Consider the following 14,966-nt stretch of genomic DNA (forward strand, 5'->3'; position numbering starts at 1 on the left):
GAGGTGACAGTGTCGTCTCCATAGAGGTGACCGTGTCGTCTTCATAGAGGTGACCGTGTCGTCTTCATAGAGGTGACCGTGTAGTCTTCATAGAGGTGACAGTGTCGTCTCCATAGAGGTGACCGTGTCGTCTTCATAGAGGTGACCGTGTAGTCTTCATAGAGGTGACAGTGTCGTCTCCATAGAGGTGACCGTGTAGTCTTCATAGAGGTGACAGTGTCGTCTCCATAGAGGTGACCGTGTCGTCTTCATAGAGGTGACAGTGTCGTCTCCATACAGGTGACCGTGTAGTCTTTATAGAGGTGACCGTGTCGTCTTCATAGAGGTGACCGTGTCGTCTCCATAGAGGCGACCGTGTCGTCTCCATAGAGGTGACCGTGTCGTCTTTATAGAGGTGACCGTGTCGTCTTCATAGAGGTGACCGTGTCGTCTTCATAGAGGTGACCGTGTCGTCTCCATACAGGTGACCGTGTCGTCTCCATAGAGGTGACCGTGTCGTCTTCATAGAGGTGACCGTGTCGTCTTCATAGAGGTGACCGTGTCGTCTCCATACAGGTGACCGTGTCGTCTCCATAGAGGTGACCGTGTAGTCTTTATAGAGGTGACCGTGTCGTCTCCATAGAGGTGACCGTGTCGTCTTCATAGAGGTGACCGTGTCGTCTTCATAGAGGTGACCGTGTCGTCTCCATACAGGTGACCGTGTCGTCTCCATAGAGGTGACCGTGTAGTCTTTATAGAGGCGACCGTGTCGTCTTCATAGAGGTGACCGTGTCGTCTTCATAGAGGTGACCGTGTCGTCTTCATAGAGGTGACCGTGTAGTCTTTATAGAGGTGACCGTGTCGTCTCCATAGAGGTGACCGTGTCGTCTTCATAGAGGTGACCGTGTCGTCTCCATAGAGGTGACCGTGTCGTCTTCATAGAGGTGACAGTGTCGTCTCCATAGAGGTGACCGTGTCGTCTTCATAGAGGTGACCGTGTCGTCTCCATAGAGGTGACCGTGTCGTCTCCATAGAGGTGACCGTGTCGTCTTCATAGAGGTGACCGTGTCGTCTCCATAGAGGTGACCGTGTCGTCTTCATAGAGGTGACAGTGTCGTCTCCATAGAGGTGACCGTGTCGTCTTCATAGAGGTGACCGTGTCGTCTCCATAAAGGTGACCGTGTCGTCTTCATAGAGGTGACCGTGTCGTCTTTATAGAGGTGACCGTGTCGTCTCCATAGAGGTGACCGTGTCGTCTCCATAGAGGTGACCGTGTCGTCTTCATAGAGGTGACCGTGTCGTCTCCATAGAGGTGACCGTGTCGTCTTCATAGAGGTGACCGTGTCGTCTTCATAGAGGTGACCGTGTCGTCTCCATAGAGGTGACCGTGTCGTCTTCATAGAGGTGACCGTGTCGTCTTCATAGAGGTGACCGTGTCGTCTTCATAGAGGTGACCGTGTCGTCACTATTTTCAAAATTCGCCGTATGGAATCCTAATTGCAGAGAACTCTTTGATAAGAAAGTGGTACGAAGACCAGGCCAATGGAACAGAGCCCCCCCCCCCCCCCCCTCACACACACACATGTGCCCTTTCACTCGCACATTAGACATCCTCTCTGTCCGACGTCTACGAAAGGCCACGCCATACATCCCTGTCCACTTCTACAGCTTGCCAATAAAAAAAAAAACGTAAGTGAAATTTAGGAGGTATCAGAGCTCTGGGATGGGATGGGGAGGGAGTGGGTTGGGGGGGGGGGTCGTCTGAACATTATTGACCAGCCGTGCTTGTGCCCGTGTCAGCGGTGAGCGATGTCCCACGCCGCTGTAGTCGCATTCAGGAATCTATCAACGGATAATAATTATGTGTGCGTGTACAACAAGGGGGCCCGGGGTTGAATGGATCGATGCGCTCGCACTCCGATTCCCACTCGGCTCATGGATTTGCTGTCATTTTCATGAAGACTTTTGCACCAGCAGAGGTCCCCTCTCTCCTGGACCTCCCTCCCCGATGCAATGCATTACTTCCCAACTCGACGCCGCCTTTAACAGGAGCCAATCCGCTCTGTCCAGCACTTTCTTTCTTTCAATCCTTTCTTTTTTTGGCAACTTCAGGAGTCCTGGGGTTGGATTGAACCTCATTTGTCGGTGGATTGAGTTTGAAGGATTTGTTTCCATTGGTCTGGTAGAAAATGAGTGCTTTGTGGATGGTTACCAATGCAAATTCATAGCCAATCAATAACAATAATAATAATGCGGCTGATACGTTATGCCAAGCTCGCCGGGGTCACCGGAGAACGTTGCACTTCACCGCTCCGGGGGCTTTCGTGAGCATCAGAGCTCCAGGAAGGGAGATTATTGTGAGTGGCCGGCGACCACACATTTAGTCCCAGGCCTCTGCTCACACCAATAAAATCAGCAACTGGCCTGCTGGTGTGTTGTGACTCCGAAAGTCGGCATAATGGACGACATTGTGCCTGAGGTCGAGTTGAAAGGCCCTTCTCGTAAAGCAACAGGATTTACTATTCCACAGCGGGGCGACACAAATGTGTTTTCACTTGGGATGAAGTCAAAGCATTTACAGCTCCCGGGGAAAAGTCCCACCTCCGCTCCCATCACCAAGCAAAGCTCCTTTTTTTTGTTAAACTTGTGTTATTGCTGTGTGACTGAGGTCCTACAGTATGTCATAACTTATGCCTGTAGCACCGTCTCCTCTGCTTCTATACTGGACCCATTCATCATCTTCCAGTCAGCGAAGGATCAAGTCTGGACGGTCGTTCCCGAAGCGATTGGAAACATAACTGCAGTTGCCGTGACCATATAAACGAGATCATCTTCGTTTTTTGTATCAAGGCCTCTGCGACATGCGAGTCTGGATAAATAATAGGAGGCCTTCAAGGTCTTCAAAAGTCTTTATGTGCAGTGCTCACTTAATGCGCCATGCTATGTCGAGCCGAGCTGGGACCTTATGACCTTTTTAGTTTAAGGATTTTCTGTTATTCCACATTTAAAAGTTCGAACATTCCGCCTGTTATTTATCGCTTGTGGCTTCAATAACGCATGTGGAGCCTCCATATGTTTCCAATATTCTTGAGCACAAGAAATGCAATTTGTGTTTTCTTTTTTTCTTTCTTTGGTTTATACTGTAGCGTGGTAACTGTGTTATGATGCACACAAATACATTTCTTCCTACTTCTAGCCTTCATTGTGTCATTTCCATGGAGGTGCAGTACTTGTACACAGGGAGTAAAAAACATAAAATGCCCCAAAAACTGCACGGGGATCAGAGGTCAGCTGCTCCATCACAAACATCTGCTCACACCTCCGGCTGCCACCGTGGCTCAGTGGCTGGAAACAGGGTGACGGAGGCTTCTTCCGACTCCGCGCTCTGAACCGATCCGTGACGCGGCGCGTTCTCCGCAGAGCAAACGGAAAATGTGGGACTCGCTGACTCGCCGGAGGCTCGGCTCCAAATCCACGAATTTGCATATGAAAAAAGAAAAGAAATCCAAATTTCAAGTTGTCTCCGGTAAAAGTCTCTGCGGAGCACAATCCCAGTGACTCATCTGCTGTGTTCCCTAAATAGGGGGGGGGGGGGATAAGCCGTTGCCTCCCGCTCTTGTTGAAGGGAACGGGATTCTCCCGGTGGCCAAGTCTTACATAAGAGAACAAGCCTGGCCGAGATGCCTATCACGCCCACAGTGCTGACATGCGCAAATCCCATTTGTGCCCGTCGGCGAGTCGTGCCGCTGTTGGAGACGGATGGTACGAGCGCGACCGGAGCCCGTGAGGGTCAAAGCTAAATGGCACGACGCTGCCGTCGAGTCACCTGTTGTCTTAATGGTCTCCTCTCCTCCATTAATAACCATTTGAACGGGGGAGAGAAAACCAAATGTGTTATTTAGAGTGTTTGTAAATACCCTTCGGTTTTGAATGTGTTTTCCAGCTTGTAAAAGCACAAGTGAACCAACCTTCCATTTGGCCTCGACATGATTCAGCCTGACGTTTCGTCGTCAATGAATAGGTTTAAACTGTGACGTGTCAGTCTGCTCAGCTGATATCCTGTCATCCAATTCTGTTTCTATCGGGACGCTTTAAGAAAGGCTTGTGTGGGCTTGTTCATGGTACACTTGATTTAAATCTGATGCTCAACTTCCAGTTTCTTTGACCAATGACCAATGATTTCTTCTATTCTTATTCAGCTGGTGTTCAGAGGGAGCTTCGTTCTTTCTGCCCCTCTCAAACAAAATAACATCTATTTGTAAAGAGGACGTTCTGAAACCTAACAGCATGAAAGACAATTGGAAAATATCGTGCAGTCCTCTCAACCGCCTGACTGTAACAAATCACACTTTTTTGTGTCAGGCGAGCCCAAACCTTTCAACAGCAGTGTAGTTCCTAAATATAGGTGAGGAGGACCAAGGTGACCCAATCCTTCCACAGTCCTTGTTTTTTTGGGTCACAAATCCTGAATTCCTGAATTCCTTTATGTGTCTGCACGTATTAGGTTTATTTGGTTTCTTACTGCATGATGGTATAACACAGCATGAATGGGAATGTGTACCAAAGCAGACCATAACCAGGTATTCTGTCCGCCCACGCTTCAATCTAGTAACAGTTGCAAAAGAATAATTGCTTTTGTCACACCAAAAAACTAATGAGGTACAATGATGATAATGATGATACACCAAGGAAAGGATCCTGCGAGAAATGCTTATACATTTTAGAATACTTAAAAAAAACACATTTTAAACCAGAAAAATAAATGTAGGTCCCGCCCCCCCAGAGTACTTGTAGCGGCTATCAGAAGCCCACATCAGTCGAACTCTGCTAATTGCATTTCTCCCACTGTGAGTCTGGCAAACTCTGGTATTTGAAAGAAGAAGAAAGAAGAAAAAAAACATTTATCGAACGGCAGAACTCTGGCCGTCACTCTGGGCGACCTCTCGGTGGGAACGCGGCCCCCGTATCTCCTCGCTGCAGACGCTCGCCCCTTTGGAACACACCCTCACGCTCTCTCTCTCCCTCCCTCTGACCTCTCTTTGTGTTGCAGTGCCGTCGTTCTGGGGGCTGGTGAACTCGGCTTGGAACCTGTGCTCGGTGGGGAAGAGGCAGTCGCCAGTTAACATCGAGACCAGCCACATGATCTTTGACCCCTTCCTCCAACCAATACGGCTGAACACAGGCGGACGCAAGGTAAGCGCGACTCAAGACCTTTTTTTTCCTGGACGTTGCACCGCACTGCTCTGGTGCCGGTCGCACGTTGTAGCTGTGGTACGGCGGCGTGTCCCTGATGGATGCTCCTGGCGCTGCTGGTTTTGGCCCACGACGTGAGCCCATTTGTCCAAATGAACATTCGGCTGGAGATAAAACACAAAACAGTTCACCTATTCGAAGGCGCACAATGGTTGCGTTCCGGTTCAAGACAAAAAGCCTGGACTTCATCCGCGGGGCTTTGCAGATGAATGCCAGCGGCATAACGGCGGATTAGTCATGCATATTGTTTGTTATTTCCTCCCGTACAGTGGTGCACCAAGGACGGCGTGCATCAGGATTCTGCTCCGTCTTGTGCCATATGATCGCAGCTAATTGCATAGCCTTCACAGATGGGCAGCTTCCAAAAGTGCACAGTTGCATTGGGTAGATTAATGTTATGATTAGCTTATGTTTACATGCCAGCAGATAGTACAGAGTTTATCCCTGGGCGGTCGCTCAGCACATGGGGCGCATTGCAGTTGACCACCTATGGTACATTCTGAGCAGATCCCGAACTAAATAGGCCCTTTTCGTGTCCCATATCTGATCTGACCCGATAGTTGTCCTTGGGACTTCCTGTTGGAGGAGTTTAGTCATGTAGAATCAGCTGGGAAAACAGTGATTTTGTTTTTTTATTCGCTGCTTTCATTTCTACTTGTAGCTCCCTCAAAGACTCCACTTTGAGAGTGGCTACCAACGCCGTGTGTCCACAGAGGCCTTTCCTGTCCGTATCTTTAACTATACTACAACAAACACCCAAAAGGTCATTTTAAGAAGAAATAGTCTTCGACGTGACATTGTTTGAGTTAAGTTAAAAGCCACCGAGCAGTTTTCTGGCGTGGCAGCTAGATTTTCACGCAAATCCCCCCCCCTACTAACTTTCCGGGCTTCAGGTAGTGTGTTTGTGTCCAAACCGCGGTGGATCGGACCAATCGGCGTCCTGCGAGGAGCTACTGGCAGTATGATCGACCGACTGGCTGATGGTTATTGACAGATGGCTCATCCAATCACCTGCCAAGCATTTTGTGAAAGCGCTATTCTTTTCTCCAAAACGGAGGCTTCTCAAATGGTACTGTTTCAGAGACCATCTGTCGGGTCATGTGAACCAAGCAGGGCTTTGTAGTCGAGGTGTACAAATTGTACGTGACATAATAAAATAAATGGTTTGTCCTTGTCTATCAAAAGGGTCTTTTACCACAAGTTCCACGCAGCAAAGTACGCGGGTTATAAACTTAGGAAGACGAGAGCGATGGTATCGGATCGGGTTCTTGGCCGAATGGAAGTATCACATTTGGTTTAATGAGAAAAGGAGCTGGACCCATTCGTCCCTTTCCCATGACCTCTTCCAATAGGCAGATGTTGATGCTCTTTAGCCACCTTAGGGACGCCCGCCATCGTTGGCAACAAGTGTGCAAAGGAAGTTCCTTTGAGAAATGTTGAAGTACCCTCTCATCTCCATGCCAAATGAGCCAAAAGACCTGTTATTTACGGTACTTTCGATTGATTTAGACCCAGCCCTCTGATTGGCTAGTTCTGTTCACAGAATGTATTGCTGATGAACAGATATAGAATAATGATTTCCTTACATAAGGACCTTCTCGTAGAGCGCTCTCATATAATTACTGCTCTAAAGTCGTTATTCACACAGCCAGTAGTGCTCTCTCAGGTAATCAAGTGTTCTTGTTTTGCCCATTTTCACAATTAACAACAGCAAAAATGTTTCTCTCACTGGTCCCTAACCCATCCCCCATCCCCAAAACATTACCAGCCACACAAACCCGAGTCCAACTTTCTCGTTTATCTCTAAGACAAAGTTTCCAGAGTCCAAAAGCCATTTATTTATTTTGGACTCCTCCTTCCCTCTCTAGCGTTATCTCCCCCGTCTCTCTTCCTTTCTCTCTCTCTCTCTCTCTCTCTGCAGTGGCCTAAATGTAATCTGTTGTGTCTCCATCTCTCTGAGCACCTGAGCTGTCAGCCGGCGAACACGAAGCTGGCTTCACCTTGTCAGTGCTGATTCATCCCCGCTCTGTCTCTGGCTGTTTGGCAGCCAGTCAGCCTTGGCCAAACACGCCACGGAGACCGGTAAAGAGCCGCCGCCTCGGCTCGCCACGGCTCAGCTCGCCATCTCGACACGGAGAGAGCTTAAGCCCACTTTGTGCCCAGGAGGAAAGATTAACCTGCCGCCCCTCCTCCCTCCCTCCAAGCTCCTCTTTTAATAGATGTGTGTGCCGCCCTGTGTCTTGTGGCTAATGAATAGTTAAAGGGAATTATTTAATTGACCTCCAAAGAGAAAATTTTAATTAATGACACAGGGAGACATGCAAGCCTATTCGCGATTGACTGAAGGAATCACAGTTATGAAAAAGGCCCCATTAATTGAATATTGACTCTGCCCGAGATGAGCTGCAATCAATTCAAGAGATTTTAATACATTTAATCACTTAGCCTGGGAGGTTAACGGGGTGGGTGGGTGGGGGGGGATATTTGGGAGTGTTTCCTGCCCATTTATGAATAGTCCTTATGAAACAGGATCGGATGTATTTTATTTTTTACTTAGCACGCAGGGGATCCATTAGCAGTGTGGAATCGGTGGCGTTCCTCCCATCTGGGGGACGCGGCGCTCTCTGCTTTTGTTCTCGGCTGCCTTTGAAGTCGGGTCGGGTGCAGAGGAGCGACGCCAACGCCGGTGCCAGGTGGTGCGTTCCGTAAAGATGGGGATATTTAGTGATGATGTCTCGTTAAATGGAAAAATGTCGCGCCTTTCGAAGCTTTCGAATCTGGTGTTTTTGGTTGATAAACAAGCTCCGAGATGCGGTGACAACCCGTGACCCTTCGGGAGGGTTTTCTCTACTTCAACGAGCTTCTGTCTCGTCTCTTCTTCCGCCTCTACTACTTCCCTGTATACCTGATTTGTGTGTGTGTGTGTGTGTGTGTGTGTGTGTGTGTGTGTGTGTGTGTGTGTGTGTGCTATTGGCAGCCCCGAATCTGCTTAATTACAATGAGTGTTAGGTAGAACAACAAACAGCGGGCTCTTGGATGGCAGCTGTACTTTTACTCCGGAGAGAACAACCACATCCTCTGGTTTGCCCAGCTGGCCGGCCGGCCAACCAATCAGATAGCAGCCAGCCAGCCAACCAATCAGATAGCAGCCAGCCAGCGAGCCAACCGGTCGCTAAAGCTCCCTCTGTGCCCGTGGCTTTAATATTGTGTGTTTAATAGCAGGTGTGTGCTATCACTCAGTGTGTGCAGGTTCTGCTGCTTAGTGTTGGGTCTCATCCAGGTTGGCTCACTGCAGATGTTTGCAGGTAGCTGAAGGGATCCATGCGTGTGCTCCTGGACCAATAGATAATATTCTTTTGGCTGCAAATCACTGATGCAGATGCAACCTGTGTCCAGCGGGGGTTCCACAACTAATGAGTTTTACTTGTCACAAGTTGTGTACCAAACAGTTTGATTAGTTTAATCCCATTTCGATGCGATAAACAATAGTATTGTCATTTTAAGACCATGCCGCAATATAATAGAATGGTAATATATTAGCATAGTAATGCTAGGAAACCCTTTCAAAGAGTAATGAAATCATTGAAATTGCAATGTTCATAATATTAAAAAAAAAAAACGAAAAATATTTTAGATAAATAGAAATGTAAATACAATACCAAAATAATAAATGAAATGGACTCTATGTGCAATTTGCTAGTCTTATAATGGTCGAGAAAAAACGGCTGTTTATTTTGCTATTATGTTTCCTAAAATGTGAAATATGAAAGGTGTATATATATATATATATATATATATATATATATATATATATATATATATATATAATATTATAATAAGAAGTCATTATCGTAAAAAAAACCCGATAGAGGTCAAGTCGATAACGCAAACATTATCCTGGTCATGTCCATTTATCGTTTGATAAATTAATTGCGTAAACATTGTTCAGGTCACGTCTATAATATGTACACATTAGAGTCAAAGTGGCCTGACAAGCACGCGTCTGCAAACACACGGCGATGTCAGTTTGATAAAAGGTGGCGGATGCATCGCAATGTGTGATTATTCAATTATGCAAATTGGGTGACTCAAATTAATTAGACACAAGTTTTGGGTTGGCTGGAGCTGCGAGGTCGACGCAGCGTTACAAAAGGGAGCGAAAAAAAAAACTAGACTGCAATTACCGTCATCTGACCGAGGGCGATGCAGGGGCCCGGAGGCTGGAGGGAGTCTTCTCATCGTCTTCTCGTCTCCGGCTCCACGGATAGCCGGACGCGGCAGCATCCGCGGGGGCGTGTCCATCCGCGGCGTGTCCATCCGCGGCGTGTCCATCCGCGGCGTGTCCATCCGCGGCGTGTCCATCCGCGGGCGTGTCCATCCGCGGCGTGTCCATCCGCGGCGTGTCCATCCGCGGCGTGTCCATCCGTGAGTCTGAATCTCCATTACAAAACCGCTCAGCAGAGGGACCAGAAGAAAGAGGGGCCGGGGGGATAGGAGGTCAGGAAAAAGGCAGGCTTGGGTCTCGGCGGATCAGATGCTCTCGGTGGCTTTCTTTTTAAAAAAAAAAGAAAAAAAGTTTAATAAGTGAACACTGCGATTGCAATTGTAGTTGTTTTGCTATTTGCTTTCTTTCCCTCGTAGTTCGAAGGCGCCCCCCCCCCCCCCCCCCCCCGTCAAAAGCGGAGAGATATCTTGACGACGCAACAGCAAGCAGCTGGTTGGAGACAGATGGTTGTTTAATGCTTCCTTTTGGGAGCGTACGCAAAATGAGAAAGGTAATTACTCAGATTGATTGTACTCCCAAAAAAAAAAAAAGGAATCCCGTGGACGCATCAGAAAGTTGTCCAAAGCGCAGCGTTCTTCTTCAGAAGACGTGTGACCTTGTTCTATCACTTTCCCTCACAAACGTTTCAAGGCAAATTGCTTTTTCTTGACCTCAAAACCTCTTTTTAAAAAAAATGAAAACTGGAGAGCGTCTGGACAGGATGCACACAGCGAGTAAGCACAAATAAACTCTATTAAAAGTAACTATGCAATAGCACAACAAACGCAGTCATGTCACACGGGAGTGATATAATAACCTTGTGAGGCCCACAGGTGTGAAATTGGAAAGACGTAGTGAGTAATTTATGGTGTTCTTGAAAACACGATGCATTTTGATGTCATAATTCATGAGTGTTTCCTCCCAACATGATGTTTACCTCTCGCACACACGCTGCACTAACAGACTATGTTTGTTTAATGTGCCCTGTATGGTCGGCTCCTGCTGCATTCATAACACAGAAATTACAAAACACTCATACTGAAAACATGCATATTCAAAAACACCTCACATATGTATATATATATATATATATATATATATATATGTAGAGGATATATATATATATGTATATATATATGTGTGTATATATATATATGTATATACGTGTATATATATATATGTATATATATACAGGTATATACATATATATATGTGTGTGTATATATATATATATATCCATATATATATATATGTGTGTATATATATATATATATATATATATATACATATATACATACATATATATGTATATATATATATATACATACATATATATATACATATATATATACATATCTATATATATGTGTGTATATATATATATATACATATATACATACATATATATGTATATATATAAATATATATATATACGTACATATATATGTATATATATATCCTCATTGGTGGAACGAGCTCCCCATTGACATCAGGACAGCAGAAAGTCTCTACATCTTCCGTCGCATATTTTTGACTATACCTTGAATAGGGAAGGTAGCGCCATAGTAGCACTTTAGTAGCACTTAAATGGCTCTTACTGATAGCACTTTGTAGTTTAACTTTATTGAAGAAATTGTACTACTTATGTCAACCCAAACCAATTTCTTTTGCTAAACAGAGTTGTATATGAGAACGAGATGTTTGTGTACCTAAAACCACCTCTTAAGGTTGACCAATACAGAGTAAAGAGAAAGAAAAGGTTGCACTGTTCTCTATTTTTATATTATATAATGAATTATATGACAATACAGGAAACAAAAGCTTTCACGGAGAAGGTCTTTAAAGTTGGTTCAGACCAGAAAGCAGAGCTAAAAGGAGGGATGAGGCTTGGCCATTTCACTTTATGGGCTGATAATTTGTCAAAAAACTATATGCTGCTTATGAGATTCTATTGCCTCTCAACGGCTCTCAGCATGGTGATGCGGGTCACAGCTAGCGGTGCTAGAGGGTTTATTGCTCCTTTTTAATATGTAATTGGTGCAACTTAATAACTTTAATGCAATCGGGTGGAGGTACAGAGTAATATTAAGGGTTGAACTTCCAGTATTGGAAACGTGTTTTACTCCTCTATCTCTACTAATGCGCTTAAAAAAAATATGTAATAGGAAGGGGATTTGATGTCACATCATCAACAGTGAATTAGTCCAAGGCCAACAGATGACTCCCCTTGTGCCACTGAACTGGGTCACCCACTCTGTGACGGTCCCTCCTAATGCTACCTGGACGGTCGGGACGGTCTTTACAGCTGATGGAGACAAACCAGTGGCCATCGGGACGGTCTTTACAGCTGATGGAGACAAACCAGTGGCCATCGGGACGGTCTTTACAGCTGATGGAGACAAACCAGTGGCCAACGGGACGGTCTTTACAGCTGATGGAGACAAACCAGTGGCCAACGGGACGGTCTTTACAGCTGATGGAGACAAACCAGTGGCCAACGGGACGGTCTTTACAGCTGATGGAGACAAACCAGTGGCCATCGGGACGGTCTTTACAGCTGATGGAGACAAACCAGTGGCCATCGGGACGGTCTTTACAGCTGATGGAGACAAACCAGTGGCCATCGGGACGGTCTTTACAGCTGATGGAGACAAACCAGTGGCCATCGGGACGGTCTTTACAGCTGATGGAGACAAACCAGTGACCATCGGGACGGTCTTTACAGCTGATGGAGACAAACCAGTGGCCATCGGGACGGTCTTTACAGCTGATGGAGACAAACCAGTGGCCAACGGGACGGTCTTTACAGCTGATGGAGACAAACCAGTGGCCAACGGGACGGTCTTTACAGCTGATGGAGACAAACCAGTGGCCATCGGGACGGTCTTTACAGCTGATGGAGACAAACCAGTGGCCATCGGGACGGTCTTTACAGCTGATGGAGACAAACCAGTGGCCATCGGGACGGTCTTTACAGCTGATGGAGACAAACCAGTGGCCATCGGGACGGTCTTTACAGCTGATGGAGACAAATAATTTAACCCAACAAGGTTACCAGACTAACCAGAGAACAGACACGCCAGTCAGTAATTAGAGCGCCATTAACAGAAATGATAACATACCTTGACATACACTGAAATCAAAGGTCTGGCCCTGGAAAGGCACATCGAGTGCCTTCGCTTCATGCTGGGTTAGCCAGTTAGGAACGAGTGAAGTAAGCAAGGAAACAAAAAGGGAAGTAATGGGACTAATGAAGGAGGTACCAAGGCTGTCAGCTTTTATTTTGTATCTTTATCTTTAAACTGTATTCTACCGATACTTTTATGCATAGCGGTACTATATTGTGAGGAAAACAATGTAGCAACACTTTGGATCTTTTTCTTCTCCTATCTGCCCTGATGTGAGTCAGAGAGAGGAAGTTGGAGACGAGGAGATCTCTAGCTTCTAAAGCAGAACCGTTAACTCTGGACCTTAGTTACTGCAGTGCTATCATTACATTACTGTTGAGACCACTGGGCCCCTGATCATTGTGTGAGGTGATGAAATGTATTGAATAAACAAAAAAACAGCAAAAAAGCCTCAACCTCTTTCAGTCTTGCGCCACATTCATTTCAGTATTTTGTGAGGTTTCTTCTATGTGTTGGATTTTAAGCTATTTGCTCTGTCAAATATTTGCAAATGTTGTTTGGGTTTTTCAGAGCCATAAAAGTTGAAATCAGAGGCCTGTGGCACAAAGCTGTTATGACGTTACACACACGCCTCAAACCTGTGAATTCAAGACGATTACATTTCATTTATATTGACGCCTTTTGTCATGAAATGTTGCCCTAAATATTAATGTGTCGTGCTTGTCGGGGGCAGTGTTATGAGCCAAGCCACCAAGATAACTGGATAACGGCATCCTGTCACACACAGGCCTCAGGTCCTTGCTGCTTCTTCATAGCAGGAGAGAGGATTGGAAGATAAATAAAGGAATTCATTGAACAGACATTGCAATTGCATGCATACATAAAGAGATACTTAAGTTTAAACAAACAGCTTGTGTTTATTATTAAAGAGCGTTCTGATGTTCATTTCTTTGCTTTGAGCTTTTCAATATCATTTATCTCCCGCTAATATAGCCGGATAAAAGTATGAAACCACATGTTGAAAGGCACCAGAATGTTGGTATTAACATCTTATCTGTTAAAAATGTTCTGCCGGAGGACCTCTGACCCGGTTCGATCGTCTCACCACCTCATAAATGCATCTTTTGCCCATGCGCCGAGGTCGCCAAGGTCGCCATGTAAACATAGAACATGCACTTTGTCCCCCGGAGTTGTTCTGAAGATTATCCTTGCTTCAGCATATCAGATGTATTCGGTTGTTTATCCCAGTGTGCAATGAACAACTCTGGGCTACAGTGCAAAGACGCATTCGGTCACTTTAGCGTTTGTTCTTTAACTCATCTGACTGACCCATTCCCCCCCCCTTCCCTCCACTTTGGTGAGGCCAGAACACAACAGAACCTTCAATGGGCCCAATGCACAGTGGTGACGTCCATGCGACAGTTCACACAGCCGTCTATTTCTGGAGAACCACACGGCACGTTGCTCTTTCCTACGGTAAAACGCACACTTTGGATTATGCACGCCGTTATTTAACGTTCATTCGTTAGTTCATGACGTCCTATTCTTTTCTAATTATTACACTCCACCGATTTGACACATACAAGTCAGCTCACACGTCATGGTTGGTACAACTCTGCCTGTGGAAATGGTTGCATAATGGCTCCAATGGCTCGGGAAGAGCTTTGATGAAAGACTACTCCAAAGATTTGGCATTGCTCTCACATCGGACCCCCGAAATTGACAGTGTGATTAAATTCGAACTGGCAGTGCCAGAGATATCTTTGGTGTGTCTGTAAATGGTCACTGCGAGTGTCGGAGCGCAATCCGGCACAAACTAGGCCGTTAAATTTGGAGTCCTGTTGGAAAGTACGGTTCTGTTATTCAGAGGGGTGCAACGGATCATAAAGCTCTCGGATCGGATGAAAAAAGGGAGCAAATATACCTTTTTAGAAAATCCTTGATCACAGTTGATCACAAAACTAATTGCTGATCAATGATGATCCATATTGGCAAATACAGATCCCTTTTTTGTTTTGCTTAATTATAGCAACTCTCCAAACTTCTTTTTTTATTTTCATTTTTTTACGCCGTCCCAAAAATCATTTCAAGCGCATCTAAAAGAATATTCAAAATGTTATGCTTTTACTTTGTGATTGTCATCTAGAGGGATTATTTTCTTCATGAAAACACACAATTCAAATGATCAGGAAAGATTTCATTTTTATGGATTAAAAAACTCAATAGTAGTTTTAATGGTGTATTATAAGCTGCTTGCTAGTTTAAACAGCTCCCTCTCTAATATCTATTTATGTTGCTGTGAAAACAGCCCCTTCAAACAACCATTATAATAATATGCCCCG

General features: G+C 45.5%; 1 protein-coding gene across 1 annotated transcript in view; it reads left to right on the plus strand.

The window, feature by feature from the left end:
• ca10a (carbonic anhydrase Xa) overlaps positions 1-14,966 on the plus strand; it is a 173,890-nt gene that overhangs the window by 68,342 nt on the left and 90,582 nt on the right. The window contains exon 3 of the mRNA XM_034559041.1: positions 5,030-5,172. Coding sequence (XP_034414932.1) covers positions 5,030-5,172 — 143 coding nt within the window. The remainder of the gene's footprint in view (positions 1-5,029; positions 5,173-14,966) is intronic.

This window comes from Cyclopterus lumpus, chromosome 19 (genome assembly GCF_009769545.1).
Source record: "Cyclopterus lumpus isolate fCycLum1 chromosome 19, fCycLum1.pri, whole genome shotgun sequence".
NCBI lineage: Eukaryota > Metazoa > Chordata > Actinopteri > Perciformes > Cyclopteridae > Cyclopterus > Cyclopterus lumpus.